Here is a 23,842-nt window from a genome sequence, read left to right on the forward strand (position 1 = left end):
ATTTAAAATATATAATTTGCATATTTTATGTTTAAATTTTTGTTGCCAAAAATAATAATTTTTTAAATACTTTTCTTATGTTTCATTAATAGAAATATTTAATTTTTATAATTCAAACATTAATAATACATGTTTTGTGGTAGAATAAATAAAATATAACTGCCATTTTTAAGTAAAAAAAAAAATGAAATTTTCAATAACATACGAATAAACTTTTTTGATTTAAACAAATTTAAAAAACTATTTTTTAAAAAGATAATTCTAAAATATAAATATCATAATTATTTTGTTTTAGTCTTTATATTTTAAGTATATAAATTTTATAGTAAATATATTGTTATAAATATTAGATAATTATAAGTATTATATCATTTTTTATTTATTTATTTATCATTGATTATTCCAGGTTGAGTAGATTCATCTATTTTTTTAGTTTTTATTATTTGATTAATGACTAAAATTATTAAAAGTAGAATAACAATGAGAGTTATTATTGCTAAAATAATCAATGGAACAAGAAAAAATGATTTTGAACGTTCTTCTAATGTAGTATTAATATCTTTAGGTTCTTTTAATTTAGTTTTTGGATAATATTCTGATATATTTATACCTGGATAAAGCATATTTAGCTTATTATTAAATGTAACATTATTAACTTTTAAATCACCAAGAAGTGAAAATTTTTGTATAGTCAAAAAGAATGTATCAGCAATAGTTTTGTATTTACAAATAATAGTTGTCTTGTAATCAAGATACGAATTATTAAAATATACATTATTTGTTGTTATTTCAAAGTTTTCTGTAGAATATAATATTTCAGAAAGTTTTATTGTTTCTCTTTTACCATTTATAATTTCAATTCCAAATAATTCACCAATATTAGGGTAAAATCTTTTACAATATGGTGATGAATTTTGATTATGTGCAATTTCAGAAGGTGGTAATAAAATTTCCATATAATTTTGTGGCAAAAAATAAACAGTTTTTATTTGTATATTTTCTTTATTTAATGATTTTACTTTATCAACAATATTACAAGTATATTCTCCATATGTATCAATTTTATCTTTAAATAAAATCAAAGATTCAAAATTTTCGTTTTTTAGGTAATCCTTTTTTCCTATTAAAATTTTTGTTGCCTTAGAATAATATTCTTTATACTTTACATTATTATTATTAGTAACTTCACTTACACATTTAGCAGAAATATTTTTTTTTGAAATAATATCTTTAATAAACAAATATCTTGTATTTTTTCGTATGATAATTTCCATTTCATCAATATATGGAATTATGAAAAAGTTTTTTTCTTTAGTTTTTATCAAACATTTTGGTGTAATAAATTTTCGACTTTTATTTATTGGTTCTTTAAAAATAGTTGTATTAAATTCTTTTATATTATACACATATATTTTTTGGTTGTAATATATATTATTACTATAATTTTTACTTATAAAAATATTTTTATTTAATAATTGTGAAGTTTCATTTAAATAAATATATGCAATTTCAAATTTGTCATATGAATCCATACAATCTTCTGTTGTTTCTTCCACAATTGCTCCATTTCTTTCAATCATTACATCATTTAGATTATTTTTTATTTTAAAACCTAAAGTGATATCAGGAAGTGTTGGTTGTTGTAGAGTTCCACAAGCAAAAAAATTATCGTTTTTTGTTTTTGGAAATATTGGTATAAATAAATGAGATTGTTCTTTGTCTTCAGGATATAATATTCCATTTTCTACAATATATTCCTCTGGAATGTAATGAATATTTGAATATTCTCTGATATATTTTTTGTATGGACACAAATAAAGAAAAAATATATTATCAAAATATGGAATTGTTGTATAATATATTTTATTAGTAGCTGTTTTTAATAATATTAAAATACCATAATCAATAGTTATTCGTTGATTTGAAGTAATAATTTTATAATGATTAATAGTAACATCCATAAAAATAAGTCCAAATTCACAACTTTTTATTGTAAAATCAATAAATTTTCTCATTATAAAAGGTGAAACAACAATTCTATTGGGATTTGAAATATTGTTTAAATGCAATTGTAAATTAAGATTGTATTTTGATCCATTAATTATATTTTGATAACTTTCAAAATCAATGTACAAAATTTGTTTACTTTTAATTAAAACATGACTTGGAATTTTTAATGATTCATTGTATCTTGGTAAATTTGTTGCCATTTCATTTATCTTATAATTACTTTCAGTTACATTATATACATCTCGAACATCACCTACAATATTATATCTAAAATAAGATTCCACTTGAATTTTGGAAATATCCAAAAAAAAAAGTAAAAAAATATAGTCAAACATTGATAAAAAATAAAATATTAAAAAAAAATTTATTTTAATTTATGCTTATATTTTTTTTATTATTTTTAATTTTATATAAGCATTAAAAATTTAAAAAAATACTTGTTTTTTTCTTTTATTTTAAAATTTGAATATACTATCAAAAATTTGCTAACATTACCTTTAGATAAATCTTTTTATTCAAAAAATATGTAATTGTATAAAAATTTATGACAATTTTTAAGAGAAAAAAATTTGAATCTCTTTTAGAATCAATGACGTACTAAATTAATAACAATTAAAATAAAAAAAAGTATTTAAAAATTAAAAAAAAATTAAATTAAATATACAGTATAAAGAGCATTTAAAAGTTGATGAAAAAAAAACAAAGTTCGAAATAAAATTAAGAAAAATGCTAGTAAATTTTTATATAAAATTTTTATTAAAAATAAACTTTAATATTATTTACTTTTTTTTATTTATTTAATATGTTAGTTTAATATTTATATAAAATTATTATTATATTTTTAAAAAAAATATATTTATTTAATATTCAAATTTTTAAAAAAAATTTTCTAACACATATGTGATTCTATAATTAAACCATTGTTAATTATTTTAAAAAATTATCCTATTTCAAAGGCTTGTGAATGACTATAGTGACATATTCAAGTTTTAAAAAAAGTTGCTTCTTTTCACAAATTTTAAGGTAAAATCAGAAATCTAGAATATTTTTAGCCAATTTCTGAATCCATTAAAATAATACTGTTATAGCTATAAAAAAAAACTTAACTAGACCAATTTTTGAATAGAAATCGAATGAAACTAATCCCATCTTCATAAGATAAGTATTCGCTGAGATACTGAAAAGTCGGGAACAATGAATATTTTAGAAAAATTTCCGCCTTTGTTCATATCTTGCTTCAAAATCATGATAAATAAAATCAAATTTTTGCAATCGTCTTCAAATGAATTTTTAAATGGGGTCGACCTTAAAAATATTTTTATACCTTTAACCATTTTCGAGATATAAAAAAATGGTGACAATGGATTACGCGCGAAAAAGTACCAGGTTTCATATCTCAAGAACCCTTGAAAATTTTAAAATTGTTTCAACGTAAAGTATGCCTTAAATCACGAAAGAAGCACAGCGCAACAAATTTCACGAACCTGTGACTTCATAAATTTGAGTTATCACTAAATTCTCGAAACTTTTTTTTAAACATTTTTCTTATCATATCTTCATTTTTAGAAGTTCTATAAAGATGTGAGTAGGCTTAATAAATTTCTCGTAAAAAAGTGATCTAGAATAAAGTATTTATTTTTAAAATTTACAATATTATCATGGAAGTCAAGATTTAAAAAAAATATTCCACAATTTCGCCTCTCAACTTTGAAACCCTATAACTCCTGAAGTTTCAATTTTAGAATATTGTTGATTATATTCAAAATTCATCTTATTTCAAGGGCTATCGAATGAATAAAGTAGCATATTCAATTTCCAAAAAAAGTTGTTTTTCTTTGTTCACACTTTTAGAGGTATCTTCAGAAATGTAGAAAATTTTCAGCCAATTTTTATATCTCTGGAAATAATAATGTTACAGCTATGAAAATTAATATTCTACACCTACTTTTGAATAGAAATCGAATGAAACTAGTCCTATCTTCATAGGGTCATTATTTGCTGAGATACTGAAAAGTCGAGAACAATGAATATTTTAGAAAATTTTCCGCCTCTGTTCATATCTTGCTTCAAAATCATGATAAATAAAATCAGATTTTTGCAATCGTCTTCAAATGAATTTTTAAATGGGGTCTACCTTCAAAATTTTTTTATATCTTTAAGTACTTTCGAGATAAAAAAAATGGTGACAATGGATTACGCGCGAAAAAGTACCAAGTTTCATATCTCAAGAACGGTTGAAAATTTTAAAATCTTTTCAACGTAGGGTATACCTTAAATCACGAAAGAAGCACAGCGCAACAAATTTCATAAACCTGTGACTCCATTAACTTGAGTTATTGCTAGATTCTTTAAACTTTTTTTGAAACATATTTCTTGCCATAACTTTATTTTTACAAGTCCTATAAAGATGTGAATAGGCTTAATGAATTTCTCGTAAAAAATTGATCCAGAATAAAGTATTTATTTTTAAAATTTACAATATTATCATAGAAATTGAAATTTACAAAAAAATATTCCCTAATTTCGCCTCTCAACTTTGAATTCTTATAACTTTTGAAATTTCAATTTTCAAATATTGTTGATTATATTCAAAATTCATCCCATTTCAAGGGCTATCGAATGAATATAGTAGCATATTCAAATTCCAAAAAAAGTTGTTTTTTAATTATTTTTTTGTTGCTTTAGTAAAAAACATTTTTTAAATCAACATTGTGATTAAAAAAAATTATGCATATATATAATATCAAATATTTAAAAAAGTTTTAGTTATTTTATAAAACATATTATTTTAATATTAAACAGATTTTTATTAATTTATAAATAATTGAGGTATATTAATTTAATTAAAATTGAACTATATTGGTAAAATTCTTTATAACATCGATTCCTTGTAGAAGATGAATTAGATTTTCTTTTTTAAGTTTTTTTTTTAAGAACTACACTTTTTTAACCCACTGGAATTTTTTCTCTTTTGAAAAGGAAATTTATATGCTCTACGAACATTATGTCCTGTATTGTGAGTTTTTGATTGTTGATAAAAATTTTCAATTAATTGATTATTATCAGTTAATAACATATCCAATTCTCTTGTCATTTTGACATGGTCATTTTTATCAACTAATCTCCAAAATTCATTTAATGATGCCATTATTCTTCCACCATATTTTCTAATTTTTGACTTTGTCATATTGTCAATTGATAGTAATTCACTATTAGTTCTTGGAAGAAGAGCTGCAACTTGATCAACAGCTTCATCACTTAAAATCTCTCTAAGATCTAATACTCTTTCTTCTTTAGCTATTTGACTTCTTAATGATTGAATTTTAAATTTAGCACATTGGTAAACTTCTTTGTGTTTAATTTTAAATTTTTCTTTTACTGCTTCAGCTTCTTTTATATCAACTTTAACCATAAATTTGTTAATATTATCACTTTCATTTGTAGATTTTATATGTTGCATATGAATATAAACTTTCGTCTTGGGATTAGATGTTAGAAATTTTTGACCATCTTCACTCAACGTTACATATCCAACAAATGTTTTATTGTTTTTTCCACATACAATTTCTTGAATTTTTTCAAAAGCTAAATTATCTGTTATTAATTTAATAATTAATCGACATGCAGCAGTATCTGTTAGAAAATTTGTTTTATTAAATATTGGAAGTTCTGAAATCTTTTTTCCCTTAAAGCTATTTTCAATTTTTGTTTTGCCTCTTAAACATTCAGATAGTTGTTTTACAGTTAACGGCATTAATTTTATTGATTCGAGAATAAGCAAGGTAATTACTGTTATATCGTATAAATGATACTTTTTTTTCTTATCATTTGTACAATTTTTACAACAAGTAATTTGATTAGCCTTACAATCAGCAGAATCGTAAATTTCTCCAAAATGTTCTACGAGAAGTTTTCTTTGACATCCTGAAACATCTTCACAATAAGCTATCATTTCATTGATATTGGCATACTGCATTTTTTTAACTGCATCAGATTTTAATATTTTTCTACCATTCTCATTATCAATAGGATCATCAACAAATTTTCTTAATTTTACACAATCAGTATAATTATATAGAATACAACAATAAGAAGGTAAACCATCTCTTCCAGCTCTGCCACTTTCCTGATAATAACTTTCCACACTCTTTGGTATTGTCATATGAATCACAAATCGAACATCAGGCTTATCAATACCCATTCCAAAAGCAATAGTTGCACAGATAATTCTTACTTTTCCTGACATCCAAGCTTCTTGTGACTCTGTTCTTTCTTTATTACTAAGTCCAGCGTGATAAATAACTGAAGTTTCTCCAAGATTCTCAACTAGTTGACTGACATTTTTACAATCATTTTTAGAAAAACAAAAAAGAATACCGGAACCAATCGGGTACTTTTTAAACAGACTATCTAACAATTTTTTTGTATTACTCAATGACTTTTCTACAACATCATACTTTAAGTTTGGTCTTACAAACGTTGAAATAAATAATTTTGATGACTCAATACCTAATAATCTTTTAGTATCAGTAACAATCTTAGGTGTAGCAGTTGCTGTTAAAGCCATTATTGGTATTGGTGGACAGTTGAATGTTTCCCGGAGAGTTTTAAGTTTTGTATAATCTGGTCTAAAATCATGTCCCCATTGAGAGACACAATGAGCTTCATCAATAACAAAACGACATAATCTAGATTGTTGTTGAAGCTGTTTTAAAAGATCTATGAGACGTGTTGATCCAGCTATTTTTTCAGGAGTCAAATAAAGTAACTTAATTTTTCCATCAATATTTAAAAGATTTTTGTATATTTTTTCACTATTTGATTGGTTCACATCACTTGTTAACTTTTCAGTTTTTATACCAAGTTTATTCATCTTATCACATTGTTCATTAATTAAAGCACGTAATGGAGATATAACAACCGTCAATCCATGTTCAATAGCTGCTGGTAGTTGGTAACAAAGTGACTTACCTGCTCCGGTAGGCATTAATATAAAAACATCCTTATTCGACAAAGATGCTGTAATAGCAGCCTTTTGTCCATGTCTAAAATCCTCATGACCAAAAACATTTCGCAAACATTTATACATATTTGATATTAAAGCTTCTGAAAGAAATTTTGTTTCATCTTGAAATTCTTCACTATCATCAACTAAAAATGCCCTAAATTTTCCATGCATGTCTTCGCGGATATCCAGTTCATAATCTGTTCCTTCATCAGAAATGTCTTCAGAATCATCAATAATGTCAATGTTATTTTCGTTATTTACTATAAAATCATTAACATCCAGATCATCGGAAAAATCACTACAATCATTAATTACTTCAACGTAAGAATTTCTTTTTTCTGAAATAAAATATGGTGCTGTGTCAATTGTTGAATCTTTAAATGTTGAAGATACAATAGTCTCTTTAGAATGAAAAGTTCCCACATTTGTCGGCATCTTAAACGATTGATTTTCAGAAAAATGTCTTGATTCCATATTATTTTCAATTAATTTGGTGCTTGTTGCAAAAGGTATGTTTTCAACAATACTATGCTTTTTCTAAAATAAAATTACGGTAATAATATATAGTTTTATTGTTATATTTACTAATTAGCAATAGTTAAATCTTATTATAACAAAATTTACTAAATTAACAATACATTGAATCTACAATAAGGTATTTAAATTTCTGTAACATACCTCAAAAGAATTCAATGATGAATTTTTTAAAATTCCAAATGTAGATTTTATACCATGTTTTGATGTTGGCGTGTTACTTATATTCTTAAGAATAATATCATTTTGTGATTGTAGTAATGAAGAACTTCTTGAAGTCATTTCTACAGTTTGAGCATTAAATTTATTATCCATATAATTTTGGTTGTTCTAAAAAAGCACAATTATAATTGTTGCCAAAAGACAAAACTTACATTTACAATTAAATGATTGGAATTTAAATTTTCTATTTCATTTTTTACATTTGTGGTATCTACGTTAACATCTAGTTTATGATTTTCATCATTATAATTTCGAAAATAATCTGGTACTACAAAGTTTGGATCTGTCTTGATAAATGTAAAATCTCCAAATTTGTATCTTTTTTTTACTTTCAAAAAATTTTCATTTGATGAGCCTTTTTTCATTATTTAAAAGTAAAAATAACACAACTAATGTAGAAATTACCAAATAGAAAATTTTATATTCAATTTTATTAATTTTATGGGAAAGAAACACAAAATAATAATGATTTAGATTTAAAGATGTCAAAAAAAGTTTTTCCATTTATTTATTGTAGATATAAAATAATGCAGAATTTTTAATGCTTGACAACATGTTAATTTTTAAAAAGAAAATTGATTAAGTTCCACTTTATTTCTACCTTACCATTTGTTTTACACTAAAATTGTTTGGTATTTAATAACCAAACACTTTGTTTTTTTTAACAAAAATCCCTTGATAATTTATTTCAACTCAAAATTTATTATAGATATATTTTAACAAAAAAAGGAATAAATAGGAAAAATTTTTTGCCAACAAGACAATGTTTTAGTTTATACGGTAATATAAATGATAATCAATTATATTATCTTGTTGTTTTCATCACTCTCATATTAAGTGTAATAAATTCAAATTTCTATCAATTTATTCTAAAAAAAAACATCTGTAGAAAAAACTCCTTTAAAGTTTCCAATCCAAAAATTGTATGCACTTTAGTAAGTAAATACATCAAGTTAAAAATTTGAAAAACTTCAAAATTATATTTTAAAAACTTTCAGACAACTGTGTACACGAATGTGGACAATGTTCCTTTTCATCTTTCTAAAAAGTTGATACTTTTATTTTGTATCCCTTACAACTGAAAACGATTACGTTTCTTTTGTTTAATTTTTCAGTTCTTTTTTTTAAAAATTCCTCGTGTTTCAATAATAGATTATAAAATTGCAAACCATTTCATCACCATGAAAATTGGTGATTGTTGTGGGCTGAGATATTAAGAAATTAATTATTTTTTTGATGAAATTTATTCTAGAAGAATCTTGTCATCAAAACATTATCATTTTAAAAGTCTCAAAATCAAATTGATTAAGTGTTTCAACTTTAAAAGTTTAAAGTATACAATCAATTTTACAATTTTTCTGTTTTCTCTCTTTGGCTATCAGTCAAAATATTAATTAAAAACAATGTGTCTTTAGTAACATTAATTTTCAGAGTTTCTAGAAAAATCTTAACAATGTTTGATAAGTTAAAATCACCATGTTTACGTCTATATAAACAGTTATTTTTGAAGTTTTTGTTATCTTGGTTATTGTGTTAATAACTATTTTTCTATCTTGTACTCTACTGTCTTTTAATCATGAACGACCGTTGGATGACTCCATTTGTCCGTGATCCTCTCTCTGTTTGTCCATTAGGATACGGTGGACCAGCAAACCTCTTCAACGAGATGAACATGTTGGAGCGTAAAATGATGAACTCCCTCAACATGGTTGATCGTAATCTCACCAACAACATGGAACTTATGGAACCATGTCCAGAGGTAGTAAATAACGACAAGGAATTCAGAGTCAAAATGGATGTATCTCACTATGGACCAAATGAATTGAAGGTTACCGTTAGAGATAACTACCTCCAAGTTGAAGGAAAACATGAAGAGAAAACTGACAAATACGGAACCGTAAGTTTACTTTATACCTCTAAGTATTTAACTGTGGTAAAATCTATTCCTTTTAATTTTTAGATCCAAAGAAGTTTCGTCCGTAAATATGCTCTCCCAAAAGGACTCACAGAGGAGAATGTCAAAAGTGAACTTACTAAGAACGGTGTCCTCACAGTCGGAGGTAACAAGATGGCTATTGAGGACAAGAATGTCAAGACTGTCCCAATTGAATATAGAAAATAAGTGAGATTATTTTATAATGTTGATTAAATTATTTATATCTATATATTTTTTTATTTTATGGGACTAATTTCGTTAGCCTTTAAATAAAAATCTTTACGTAAATTGTTTTCTTCGAATTTTATACAGTGTGTAATATTAAAATTTCTGAGTATAGCGATACTATATAGGATGTGTGGAAAAATAATTTTTTTCCCATCCTTTTTACAATGTTCTCTTTTCTGACATCAGAAGTACTGGTCGTAATTTTATTCTTTCTACCTGCAATAGTCCTCTCGTATTCTTCTTGCACCAGAAGACCCGCCTATATGAATAAAAGGATCAAAAATAGAAGTAATAAAGATGTAGGGAAGGTGCTAGAAACTTATGTCTCATTTGATGTTGAAACATCGGATTTTGATAAATTGATCAATCCAGAGTTACTCTCATCAAAGAAAAGTTTAAATGATACATCAGAAAAGGAAGTGAAAATAATTATTAATGACTCCCCAAAGTTTTCGAATCGAGATTTAACCAATATAAATGTGGAAAAGTAATTTATTCTTTTTTTTTAAGATTTAATAATAATTTTGTTTTCTAGAGACAAAAGAATCGCCAGTTTTAATGAAAAAAAAGAACAAAAAGAAGTTAAAAATTATGAAAAAAAGAAAAATATATCTCATGATAAACATTCGTGTAAGGAAATAAAGGATAAATTCGCAAATGGTCCAATTAAAAACAGTAGCAAAGAACATAGTGATGAGAAAAATAATGTTTGCCCTAATTTAAAAACAAAAGTAGTTGAACAAGAATTAACACAAACAGTAATTAAAGACAATTTAAGAAATGAATTTGTAGAAAATAAAAAAGATCCAGGTTCTTTTTATAACAATAAAAAGAAAAGTCAAAAGGAAATAGAAGTTAAAAACACAAGGAAGAGTAATTTAGATAAAAGGATAGATGATTTAGATAAAGAAAAATCAAATGGACGTTCGGGTGAACAACATATTAACGAAAACAATAAGAAATTAGTTACGAGTTCTGTGGAACCGGACATTTTAAAAAGTAATAACATTAAGAAATCTACTAAAAAATCGAAATGTAAACATTCTAGTAGTATTACCCCAACAACTTTGTCAACAGTAAAAAAACCAAAATTAAAATCAGGTACTAACCAGAATTTTCAAATTAATAAAAGTAGTCAAGAAAAAAAATATATAAACAGAGATCAAAAACTTGTGCCAATGGAGAATTCTAATAATCTTTCTGTTGATAATAAAACTAAAACGATTGAAGAGAAATTAAAAATAATAAAATCTTTTAAGAGTATAGATGAACGAAAAAGTAGAAATAAATTAAAATCAAATAAAGGGGTGCCCAAATACAATTTAGATAAAGATAAAAAATCTATAAAAAGAAGCAGCTTATCTTCTTCAGCAAGAAAAAAGAAGAAAGATAGTGAAAGAAAAAACAAATCTAAAAGAAACGAAAAAATTGATTCTAAAAAAGTGAAAATAAAAAATAGAAATAGTTCCTTTGAAAAAGTTAATAAGAAACAACCTAAAGATGTTAGTGATAAATCATCAAAAAAGAAAAACTTCCAATTAAATTCTGAAAAAAATATAAGTAAAAGAAAATCAAAAAAACAGGCGGAAGAAAAATTTCAAAGTAATGATTGCAAAGAAAATAAGATAAAAAGCGAAGAAAAGTCAAATAAAGAAAAGTTAACTATAGAGGATAATGAGAAAAAAGCAAACCTTAAACAGCGGATAAATCAAAGTCAGAAATCTTTGGTAAAGGCCGTTGATAAAATTTCTGAGGTAGAAAACATTGAAGATAACATTAATTTTAAAAAAAACATGGCAAAAACTTTAGAGTTAATTGAGAAAAGAGAAAAAGAAAGTAATCTTAAAAAATCAAAAGATAACTATCCTAAAATTCTTCAGAAGTCTACAGATATTGTGAAAAAGAAAAGAAGTGTCAGAGATAGTATTAAAAAAATTGCGATAAAAGTTATGAAAAAGAGTTGTAGTAGTGAAAGAGATACAAATGATAATAAGAAAGAATAAGATGTAACAATAATTGATTATTTAAAAGTAATTCATATATTTTATGTATAATTCCAATTTTTAACAATTAAAGTATTAAGCATAACATTTAATAAAAAAAATTCATTATTTTGTTAGTAATTAAAAATATAAAGATTTTTATTATTTTCTACTGAAAAGTTTCCAGTAATTTTATTCACTTTGTTTACCTAAAAAGTTTTTTTTAGATATGATCTTTTAATAAATTAAAATTAAATAAAAATAAAATTATTTTTATTATAAAGTTTTTTATACAATTTTTTTTTAAAACAATATACAAGATTTATTTTTAAAATTATTTAAAAAAATCCTTTAGGATATAAATAAAAATTACGGTTTTATATATAGTATTATCAATAAAAACAATTTTATTTTAGTTTATTTAATTATATAATTTAAATTCTACAATATAATGCAACTGTATAATAAAAATGTTTAGATAAAACATTTTTGATAAAAAATTTCTTAGAAAAACAAAATTTATTTTGTAAGAATTAATATCCACTTTTAAACAATTTTGACATAAATAAACTATTATATATAGGTCTTGAAACATTATATCTAAAATAATTTTTTTCATTACCTCTTGGCCAAAACATAAATGTATAATAAACGTAAGGATTTCTTTTAATAATTGCTATACCAATTTGACTTGTCGCTTTCCAAACTAATGTTGTGAAATGATATGCTGCTGGTGTTACCATATTTACTCCATACTTATATTTTAAACCTTCATCATACCATCTTTTAGCCATTAAAGGACAATAAATGGTTTCAATAATACCGCTAATTTTACCATACATACGATCCATATAGTGAGGTATTTTACCACCAAAAGCATTCTTTTTAGCTTGTAAATAAGCCATCATATTAAGTCTATGTGATATGGTAAGAGGTTTTGCATTATGTAACTTTCGATAATAATTTGTCTCTTCTAAAAGCTAAAAAATCTTTTAAATATATTATTTTGAAAACTCACTTTTCCTAACATTGGTGCAAAGTTATTTGCAGCATAACAACGAGGTTCTTTACAATGTTTCCATACATGTTGCCAAATTTTATTACTTACTCTATTTCTTCCTAAATATTTTTCAATGTTAAACGCACTTTTATCATTTTGAGATGAATGTTTTGATTGTATTCCAAATTTTTTTTTTTTATTATCCGCCACATTTATTGGAGGTTCATTTTTATCAAATTCTTTTATATGTCTTCCATTAAACTTGATTTTAGTGTCTCTTGCTTTATCTTGAAAACCTCAAAAAAAAGATGTTATTATTTATAAATAGAATTATTACATTATTAATCTAAAATATAACATAATATTAGATTCATACCATTTAAATTTCTTGGTCTTGCTCTGAACTCTTTATTGAGTTGTGGAAGCCTTCTAAGTACATCGTCATTATTAGCATCTACATTAAAAGATTGTAAAATATCTATTATTGATAAAATACAAATAATTAAAAATAAATAAACCATTATAATTCTAATAAAAAAATTAACTTTTAATAATTTAATTATTCATTTTATAATGAAAATGTTTATAAAAAAATAGGTAAATTGTACTTTTATTATTAAAAAGATAAATATACATTTTTAAATTTATAAAATTATGAATTTTTTAAGAGTCTTGTGATCAAGCACAAATTTTACGTATTGTAAAAAAAATTTCTACATTAACATTTTTAATAACAATTTTTACTTAAAATAGTTGTAATATTTATATTTTATTATTGTTAAGATAATATAAGTTTGATTATTTTTTTCTTTATTAATAACTTTTTATCAATTAAATTTTATAATAAATTATATAAAAAAAATTTACCATATTTAGTAGAAATTTTAAGATTATAATTAAACTTTCTTTTTCAAATTTTTAAGTTTACAGCTTATAAGACAACTTTTTTTTTATTTCAAGAGAAAACATTTTTAAATATCAGCTATCATTATAACTTTTTTCATTACACCCTTAAAGTATTGTTTTATTACTTATAATTATACTAATTTTAAAGAAAAAATGAATATTTTTAAAATATATAATAATTAAAACTATACAGTCATATAAAAGAAAAAAAAATGATTATAAAATATTTTTTGATTAATGATGGTATATATAATTGTTTAAACTTATAAAATAAAGTAACATTATATTAATAAGATAAATATATTTTATACTACATTTTTATATTAGTTTAAATAAATACGGTAATAAAAAAACTTTTATTAAAAATTATCTTTTTCATAAATTTCAAAAGTATATCCTGACTATAATTTACGCTAAATAACACAACTATATTCTTTTTTAATTATATATTTATGAAAAATCTATTTTTTTTTCTGATGTAATTTGATTAAATTTCTTATCATTTTAAACATTCAACTATTGGATTACTATTTGTAGTAATATTAACTGAAGGATTATCTTTTTGAATTTTTTGAACTTTTTAATTATTTAATTTTCTTTTTGGTAAGTTATAAATGACTTATAATTTTTAAATAATTTACTACCATATTTGTAACATAGATTTTTTTCATAATTAGAAATAGTTATAAATGTATAATCATCTCTTAATATTTCTTGATGTTTTTTAAGTGAATTCTTTCATGAATGTGTTTTCTACTACCTAATTCCTAAATACATTTGATGCCAATTGTTGAATGATATTGTTATACAATCTTTTTTTTACTGCATCTATCATATTACCTGTCGTAGAAAATATAATATCTTTGTAAATAAAAAAAACTTTCTATTTTTTAATATTGTGCCATCAAATATAGGAATTTATATCTTAAAACTTTCGTTAATCAAAAAAATAACCTAGAAAAATAGCGAATATAATTTTACTTCCATAATTATAATATGAATAATTTTTATATTATAAACATTTTATTATATTTTAAAAATTATTCCCTTTTGTTATTTAATTATTTTTAAATAAATATTAAAATAATGTTTTACATTTATTTTTTACTTTTGTTATTAATAACTTTTTAGTTAAAAAAAATTCAATTTGACAATTATTATAAAATTAAATATAATTAAATAATTTGGAAGATTTTTGATTAATTATTTTTATGAAAAAAAACATGTAATTGCCCTATCTACTTTGCACTTTATCATTAACTTTAATTATAAAAACACTAACAACAATTTTCACTGATTGGTATGGAATATTGATGGGTACTTTATAAAAAATGAATATTAATGCTTTATTTAATCTAATTGATAAAAAAATTTAATATAAACAATTAATATTTTGTCTATTATAAAAAAATAAAGTTATATTTTTATATATGATAAAAATTAATTTTTACTAGGTAATTAAAAAATAAATAAAATTAATTGTTACTATTTTTTCCATACATAAAAAAAATCCATTTTAAATGTATTTATCATTATTTAATGTGTTTTACTTAAAAATAACAACAATATATAATTTATTTTCTTTTTTGGTAACACCAATACCAATCATACTCCATTTTTTTTGTAATAAAATAGAGTATTTATTTGTTAGTCTTGAAATTTTTGAATTTTCATTAGATTTTGATTTGTCAAACCATCTTTTGAATAATAAAGGACTCGTTCCAATACTCATAGAATCATGTAATTCAGAATTTTTAATAGCAGAAAGTGTGATTAGTTTAAGTTTAGACAACATAACAGAACTTTTTTGAGCAAGATCAGATAACTTACGGTTCATTATAAGTTGTGTTAAACTACTTAATCTTCTGTATAAATTTAATTCTAAGAGGAACTAAAGATATTAATATTATTTATTATTTTAAAATTTACTTTTAATTTCATTAAATCAAATTCTCTTTGTGAAAAACATTGATAATTGCAACCATCCCAAACCTTGTGCCATATTTTGTTGCTCAAAAGATTTGTTCCTAAAAGTCTTTCTGGTATTTGAAAAGTAGAATATAATTGCAATTCTTTTACATATTGAAGAAGTTGTTTATAACTTTGAAAAGTATTTTTATTACAAACATACAAAATTTTGTTACGATGTGAATATTTTTCTAACACAACATCATCTTTTTTAAGAATGTAGTCTTCTAATTTGGTTCCTTTTAACTTTTGATATTTATTTGTAAAGTGTTTAAATTTTTGATTTGCAGATATTCCTTTTAATTGAAACAATAATAAAGTTTTATTTACTTCAGGATGATTAGATTTGATTCCTGCTAACATGTGACTTAAATCACCATAATTGTGACCTCTATATATAAAATAATTTGTTCTTCCTATTAGTTTCAAAGTGTATGCAACAAGAAAATGAATATTCAGTTGTAATGAATAAATAAAAATACTAAAAAATATGGTGATATAAAATATAAATATCATTTTCCAAGTAATTCTAACTAAAGCAAAACTTAATTTTTAAAGCCCTTTAATAGATCTTAATCATTATTTACTTTTTTTTGTAAATGTTTAACTATATATAACTTTTAATGTTAATATTTAAAAAAAGAAAATTTTTATTTAATGTTGAAAATGATAAATTTTTTTAATCTCTCATCAGTTTTAAAATATTTTATGCATCAATTAATGCTTTAAATAATAGAAATAAAAATATATTAAAAATGATTTGTTTAAATTTATGTTTCAAAAATAAAATTTCCAAAATTATTTAATATTTTTGTAAGTGTAATTGTAAAAAAAGGATAAAAAAATATTTTTATATAAATCTTATAAAAATATGCAACAAATTATCTGCATTAATAAAATAATTTCTGATCTTTTTTTTTGTAAGTAATTAGTATTTTAAAAGTTTTTTATTATTAAATGAACACTATGATTTAAAGTTATTAAAAATTATGATTTTTTTTATTTAATTTGAAAAACATTTTTAGTAATAAGTTTGCTAAAATTCATACAAATTTTAATTACTATAACTGTTTAGAACCAACCATTTTTTTTAAAATAAAAGGTTTAGAAATTTTAGAAGCAATTTCTTAATATTTGCTAAATAATAAAACTTTTATTATAAAATTACTGTCATTTAGATAAACATTAAAAGAGTATTTTAATGATACTTATTATATTAATATATGATAAGTTTCTATAATAATAACGAAAAATTATTATTGAAAAAAATTTAATGCTTTTGTAATATAACACTTCAAAGTTATAATAAACAGAAAAAGAACTTTGTTTGATCAAATTTTAATAAATTTTCATAAAAAGTCTACCTATAAAATATTTTCATGCTTACAATTATTTTTGTGATACAAAAAATGATAAAAATGAATAAAGTGCCAAAAAAAATTATACCATAATATTTCAAGATTAAGTGATAATTTAGAATACTTTTCAACGTGAATTATACATGAAAGTTTAAATAAAGTTCAGTGCATAAAATTTCACACTTTTATAGGTTCTTTAAACTAAGTTATCAGTATGTTTTAAAAAAGTTTTTTAAAAAATTATTCTTGCCATATCTTAAGTGAAAGAAATTTTATAAAGATAAGAGTAAACTTGATGAATTTTTTGTAAAAAACTAATCTAGAATATGTAATTTATTTTTAAAAACTTTCATATTAACATAAACGACGATTCTTTTTAAAAATATTTCCCACTTTTACCTTTAACTTTTTTTGATCATAATTACTTAAGTTTTAATTTTATAATATTGTTGATTATATTCAAAAATTTTTATTTTTTAAGAACTATTAAATGAATATATTTTTGATTAAAAATTCTAAAAAAGACTTTAAGAAATAGTGTTAATTAGCTTGATTTTTAGTAAACTATAAGCAAAAATAACTGTTAATCATTAAATAAATGATAATTACAAAAAAAGTTTTAAAAGATAAAATATTTTATAAGTCAATTAAACAAAGATAATCAACTTCAATCCATAATATTAAATTATTGATTATCATATAATAAGTTTCACTACAATTGTATGATATGTTGCTGAAAATTATTTTATTTTTTCATTTAAGTTTTACTTATATTTTTTAAAATGATATTTTTAAAAAAATTAAATTTAGTTTATAAATATATTTTACAAATTTAAAATAAATTACTTTATTAAAAGATTTTTTAAATTTACAGAATATGTATATGATTATAAAAGATGAATTTAAATTGGATTCAATAAAAAATATTCTTATAGCACTTATTTTTTGAATACTATGTATTTAACTTCTACCCTTCTTTAAAAAAGTTTTTTATTGTATCCATGTAGAAATATTTTTTAATTTATAATAAATTTTTATGAAAAAATATAATGAACGGATAAATTTAATTTTATAATAAACAAGATTTAAAAATAAAATATCACAAAGTAATTTTTTTTTAAATTAAATGCATTGCAATATTTATTTTATTTTGAAATTTTTTATATTAATAAAAGGTAAAACTTAAATTAAAATATTATTTTAATAAGAAAAAGTTTTATATTTTTATTATAATATTTAAAAAAGTTAATTGAAAGAGCAAACAATAACTAGTCTTTTTCATATTCTAGATATTCTAAAACCAACGTCTTATACAGTTTTGGAGAAAATGATTTTAAGATTTTTTGATACTAAGTAATTTTATTTAACTTTTTAATAAGATTCTGACATATTAATATACCATTTATTTTTTTGAAAATTGACAAATGATGAGCTTATTATACCCATCATTTTCTTATACACTTCGTTTTTTTTTGTATACAATAGTATATTGCTTCCAGTCTAGCAAATTTTTCACTTTGTTATTTAGCATAAACTGAAAAAAACATAATTTAATCTTATGAGTTTAGCTTTAAAAACTAATCTATACATATTTAATTTTTTAAAAGAAAATAAGTTACAATATTTATCTATTCCTATCTTCAATTGTCTATGATTAAATGTAAAATAATTATAATAACATTTATGTTAACTTTGATGCCAACTTTATTTTACTATTTTTGTCGATTCAAAGTAGTTTATATTGCATTTTAAATTTAGAATATTAATTCAAATCACCAATACACTTTCTAGTTTTAGTATAAATTTTAAAAAATTTTTATTACATTCAATTTTATTTTTTATTTTAATATTAGCATTTTGTATTACAAGTTTTTTTCTTGGAAAAGTGATAAAATTTGTTTAAGAATCTTAATTTGTTCTAAAGAATATTTATTATTAGTGTGAAAATATTTAATATCATTTTGAATTTGTATATACATTAGCGATAACAATAACTTTTGTTTTTGGTAAATTACTAATGTTATATTTGAAAAAAAGTAATTTCAATTTTTTGCAAAAAGTTATTGTACCATTTATTTATTAATATATTTCCAAATAGTGCACTAATATAATCAGCAATTTTACGATATAATCTATCTTTATTGTATTCTGAAATTTTTTCTTTATATTCAGCTATTTTTTCAGCATTTTTTCCAAGAAGAATCAACAATGACATCTTCAAATTTGACATGATTTAAATGTAATTTTTTTTAAAGTAAATTTAGTTCAAACAAGTAAACTTTCATTTATTAAAACAAATGTTTTTAATATACTAGTGCTTTCATAGTTTCTTAATTGTTTTGTTTAAAAAATATATAAACACATTTATTCCAAACATAATGGTAAATAATTTTACTTGTTAAATTTTTTCCAAGAAGTTTATATTGTGATTTTATTTTATAGTACTCATTTAAATTATTGATGAATGATTTCTTACTTCATCTAGATGATAAAATAATTTTTGATACATTCTTCATACAAATAAAATTATTACCGTTGTGTAGATGTATTGAAAATTGATTTTTTTTTTAAATGAAAACATTTAACTTTATACCTATATGAATTTTAATATATATTATTTTAATTAGAAACTTTACAATCATATTTATTACATATTATTTTAAGTAATAGATTCTGTTTTTGTAAATTAAGATTACTCTTTGAAACTGTTTTTAATAACTCTTTGAACTTCTTATAAATTTCTCCATAATTTTCTCTTAAAATTTGATTCTTAGGTTTTATGACTTCTTTAATTAGAATAGCTAAAGTATAAAACATATCAGATTTAATATCATAGTATAATAATAAAATAATGCCAAGTATTATTCTTATGATTAAAAATTAATCATATAAAATGATATCATATTTTGTCAAAAATTCTTTTATAAATATTTCATAGTAAAAAAAAACTTAAATAAATATAACATTGTTTTAGATTAGAAGTATATATATATGACTTGTGAAACAAGATAAATTATGTGTAAAAGATATCATTTAAATTATTTTAAAAGAAAATAAGTTTCTATCTTTAATCTTACTAAAATATAACTAACTGAATTTTAAAACAATGTAAAGTTTAGTTCCTTTCTTAAAAATTCCAATACCAATTTTGTGATATTTTGAATTACTACATTTTTGAGCATTAATATGTTCTGTTGTACCAACATTATTTAAAGAATTAGTAGTATGTGATCCATCATACCATTTTTTAACAATTAAAGTAGCCATAGGAGCACTTATAGAATCAGTAATTTCATCATTTGAACGAATTGAAGGTAATACTAAATTCGCAGTTTCCATGGCACGTTTTTTAGCATACAAATTTAGATATTTATTTAAAGCTAATGGTCCTATTTTTTTAATTCTTCGACGTTTGTTAATTTCATTTAATATCTGAAATGTTATATGACATCTATATGTTTATAATTTACATTCATTCTTAAAACATTATAACCATTTTGAGAGAAACAAGCAAAACAACAACTTTTCCACAAAGTAAGCCAAATTGCTTTACTCTGATCATTTGGTCCTAAAAATCTATCTGGTATTCTAAACTTAGAATATTTTATTAAATCACTAGCATAAGATACTGCTGATTTATAATCCGGAAAAATATTTTTGTTGCATTCATATTTCATTGATTTCACTTGTGGAATTTCTTCTATAAGAACATCAGATTTTGAGACAGTATATGTTTTAGTATTCGAAGAATAAGGTAATTGATATGTAGAAATTTTTTTCAAAAGATATGTACGATTGTCTGCAATTAAACCTTTTGGACACAAAAGTAATATTTGCTTTGGTATATATCTATGATCCAATAAAATAGAATCAACCATTTGTTTTCTACTTTCGAATTGTCTTTTATTATATTCAAAATAACTTCTACCCTTTAACATTAACTGTCTGAATGGAATAACTATAAAGTAACCTCCATCTAACAGTGTAGCGTAAGAAAGTGTTAATAAAATAATATTGAGTAATTTCATATCAAAAAAGAAATATGTATTTTTAAAATATTCTTTATAATTTAAATATATAATAACTTTGTTTAATTTAAAATTTCACATAACCAAAAAACATTTAAATAATTAGGATAAATATAAAACTATTAAAACTATTATATTTTAAAATATTTGTAGATATTATATTTTTAAATTTTTAAATATTGATAAAAAAAAACATGAATTATTATCTATAGTTACAAATTATGATCGAATATATTTTTTTTTATAACAATTTTGATTATTATCATTATTTTATTTAATTATAAAAATAGTTTCTGCATTTAATTTTAAAAAATTTATATATTTGTAAATTTTTTTATGTGAATATTGATAAATGGTACGCTAATAAAATTATTTATTTCAAAAATTAAAATATCTTAAGCAATTTTAATTTTCATGTGTTTATGAAGAAAGTAAGATACTCAAATAATGATAAATATTTGATTCATAAAATATTATTGATATCTATTAAATTTTCTATAATATTATAAACTTTTTTATGAAAAGAAATCATCAACTTATTTTCGCTTTTAAATTTAGTAAATCTGATATAAAAAGGTTTTTTTTAAATATTCGTTTCAAATTTAATGGCATATTTTTATTGTATGTAAATTTTTTTTTTAAAATTTAACTAAAGTTAAAATATGCCATACTTTTTTTAATCCTTCTGTTGCTACATAACTTTTTTTTAAATTTACAATATTCATTTTTTTTTCATATTAATAAATGAGTAAGTTCGAGTAGTCAAATAATTGTATTCTTTAAGCTTTATAAAAAAAAATGAAAAACTTTTTTTATTTAGTTTAATTTAAAAATAAACAATTGTTTAATATTTTTTTATTCTTAAACTATTTAATTTGTATCATAATATAACTATTTTAATGTACAGATTATTATTATTTTACTTCCTTTTATATAAGTTCCAATACCAATTTGTGTTACGCTTGAAGAAAACAATAATTGATAATTATTATTTTGTACCATTTTTATATGTGGTGAATTTTTATATTTTAAACTTAAGGTATACCATTTATTCATTTGTAAACTTGCAAATGGTGGACTAGATATACTAATAACATCATGAACTGATTGTTTTGTTTCATAAATTGTATTTACTGTTTGAACACCTGCATATTTTTTGGCTTTTACATCCGCTTCATGCTCAAGGATGTTATTATAAACTAATGGTTTAACATTGAATGCTACTCTATACATATTTAGTTCATTTAAAAACTTACATTTTTTTAAATAAAAATAAAAAGTATAAACTTACATTTATTTTCAATTTCTTGCAATTATATTGTGTGAAGCATTTATAGTAACAATCCTTCCAAATTAAACTCCAAGTGTGACTACCATAATTATCTTTTCCAACAAGTTTATATTGTGATCTTAATTTAGAATATTTATTTAAATTATTAACACATTCATTAGCTTTCATAAAACTTGAAAAAAAATTTTTATTACATTCATATTTTCGAACGTTTCCCATCATAAAAAATTGTACTATATAATCTTCAAATTGAATAGTTTGATATTTATTCAAGGAACTATCATCAAGTTTGATATATTTATCAGTTAATACGCTGTTTAATTTTTTAGTTTCATCATGTACACTAACGATTTTTAATAATAAATGATTTCTTGGTATAAATGAAAAATCACTAATCAACTTATGTTTTAATTCTTTACTCGTTGTAAAAATCATTCTATTATATTCATAACAAATTTGACCAGTTCTTTTAACAATCTTTTTAATTGGAATAGCTAAAAAAGAAAATCCATGTAGGTGTAATGTTAAAAATATTAGTAATAAAAAAATAAATAATAATTTCATTTTTTTTTATAAATATTATATAAAATAATATTTTATGTTATCTTTAATAATTTTATAAATATTTTAATGGTAAAAAAAGAGTTTAAATAAATGTTACTATTTAATTATTAGGTTAATTGATAGTAAAATATTATTTAATATAACTTTGAATTATTAACTAAAATTTGTTCATATTATTTGTATAAAAAAAAAAATTTTTTATTTTGTAACTATCACGTGTATATATTTTTAGCACATTCAAAAAATCTATTTTAAGAATTTTTTGTGCCTATTTTGCATATTTGATTTTATTTGAAACGTTTTTTATACAATTTTTTTACTTTAATATTATTAAATAATACATAAGTAATTTGTAAATTGAAATATTAGAATTCAAAAAATTATTTAATATTTTCTTTAAAAATGATATTCTAAAAGTAAATAACATTGTAAATAAAAAGTTAAAAATTAATTTATGTATTCAATAAATAAAATTACTTTTTAAAAAAAACTTATAATAAAATTTGTTTTGATTTTAACATCATATTCTCTTAACAACTTATATGTCTTTTTATAAATTTATACTGTAATTTTTATCATATTTTTTTTATTCAATAATGTATTTATGACCATTTATTTTTTTTTATAAAAGAAAAATTAAATCGAATAAACTAGTGATAAAAAATTTATATACTTATAATAATCATATTAATTAATTTTCACGAATTTTCTATTATTAGTGCTAAAATAATTAAATATACTTTTAACATTTACAAGAATCATTCAAATTATAATAAATAAATATTCTAATTTAAATTTATATAATAA

At 21.3% G+C, this 23,842-nt stretch overlaps 7 protein-coding genes across 7 annotated transcripts; 2 read left to right on the top strand and 5 right to left on the bottom strand.

The window, feature by feature from the left end:
- Positions 1–383: 383 nt before the first annotated feature.
- On the bottom strand, positions 384–8,139 carry SRAE_2000124000 (Bloom syndrome protein; the record flags this gene model as incomplete). Its single annotated transcript, XM_024652168.1, has 5 exons — positions 384–1,228; positions 1,535–2,263; positions 4,966–7,555; positions 7,697–7,882; positions 7,927–8,139. 5 exons carry the CDS (start codon positions 8,137–8,139, stop codon positions 384–386), a joined length of 4,563 nt encoding a protein of 1,520 aa, XP_024505772.1.
- A 1,211-nt stretch (positions 8,140–9,350) lies between these two features.
- Positions 9,351–9,896, top strand: SRAE_2000124100 (Protein lethal(2)essential for life; the record flags this gene model as incomplete). Its single annotated transcript, XM_024652169.1, has 2 exons — positions 9,351–9,671; positions 9,735–9,896. 2 exons carry the CDS (start codon positions 9,351–9,353, stop codon positions 9,894–9,896), a joined length of 483 nt encoding a protein of 160 aa, XP_024505773.1.
- Positions 9,897–10,102: 206 nt separating this feature from the next.
- On the top strand, positions 10,103–11,941 carry SRAE_2000124200 (Hypothetical protein; the record flags this gene model as incomplete). Its single annotated transcript, XM_024652170.1, has 2 exons — positions 10,103–10,425; positions 10,474–11,941. The coding sequence occupies 2 exons, from the start codon at positions 10,103–10,105 to the stop codon at positions 11,939–11,941; spliced, it is 1,791 nt and encodes a 596-aa protein (XP_024505774.1).
- A 512-nt stretch (positions 11,942–12,453) lies between these two features.
- On the bottom strand, positions 12,454–13,441 carry SRAE_2000124300 (CAP domain-containing protein; the record flags this gene model as incomplete). The annotated part of the gene is made up of 3 exons (XM_024652171.1): positions 12,454–12,900; positions 12,939–13,216; positions 13,297–13,441. 3 exons carry the CDS (start codon positions 13,439–13,441, stop codon positions 12,454–12,456), a joined length of 870 nt encoding a protein of 289 aa, XP_024505775.1.
- A 1,931-nt stretch (positions 13,442–15,372) lies between these two features.
- On the bottom strand, positions 15,373–16,310 carry SRAE_2000124400 (CAP domain-containing protein; the record flags this gene model as incomplete). The annotated part of the gene is made up of 2 exons (XM_024652172.1): positions 15,373–15,717; positions 15,756–16,310. 2 exons carry the CDS (start codon positions 16,308–16,310, stop codon positions 15,373–15,375), a joined length of 900 nt encoding a protein of 299 aa, XP_024505776.1.
- A 3,929-nt stretch (positions 16,311–20,239) lies between these two features.
- SRAE_2000124500 (CAP domain-containing protein) lies at positions 20,240–21,180 on the bottom strand (the record flags this gene model as incomplete). The annotated part of the gene is made up of 2 exons (XM_024652173.1): positions 20,240–20,584; positions 20,623–21,180. 2 exons carry the CDS (start codon positions 21,178–21,180, stop codon positions 20,240–20,242), a joined length of 903 nt encoding a protein of 300 aa, XP_024505777.1.
- Positions 21,181–22,071: 891 nt separating this feature from the next.
- On the bottom strand, positions 22,072–23,035 carry SRAE_2000124600 (CAP domain-containing protein; the record flags this gene model as incomplete). The annotated part of the gene is made up of 2 exons (XM_024652175.1): positions 22,072–22,431; positions 22,472–23,035. 2 exons carry the CDS (start codon positions 23,033–23,035, stop codon positions 22,072–22,074), a joined length of 924 nt encoding a protein of 307 aa, XP_024505778.1.
- Between the last annotated feature and the right edge of the window lie 807 nt (positions 23,036–23,842).

This window comes from Strongyloides ratti (genome assembly GCF_001040885.1).
Source record: "Strongyloides ratti genome assembly S_ratti_ED321, chromosome : 2".
NCBI classification, from domain to species: domain Eukaryota; kingdom Metazoa; phylum Nematoda; class Chromadorea; order Rhabditida; family Strongyloididae; genus Strongyloides; species Strongyloides ratti.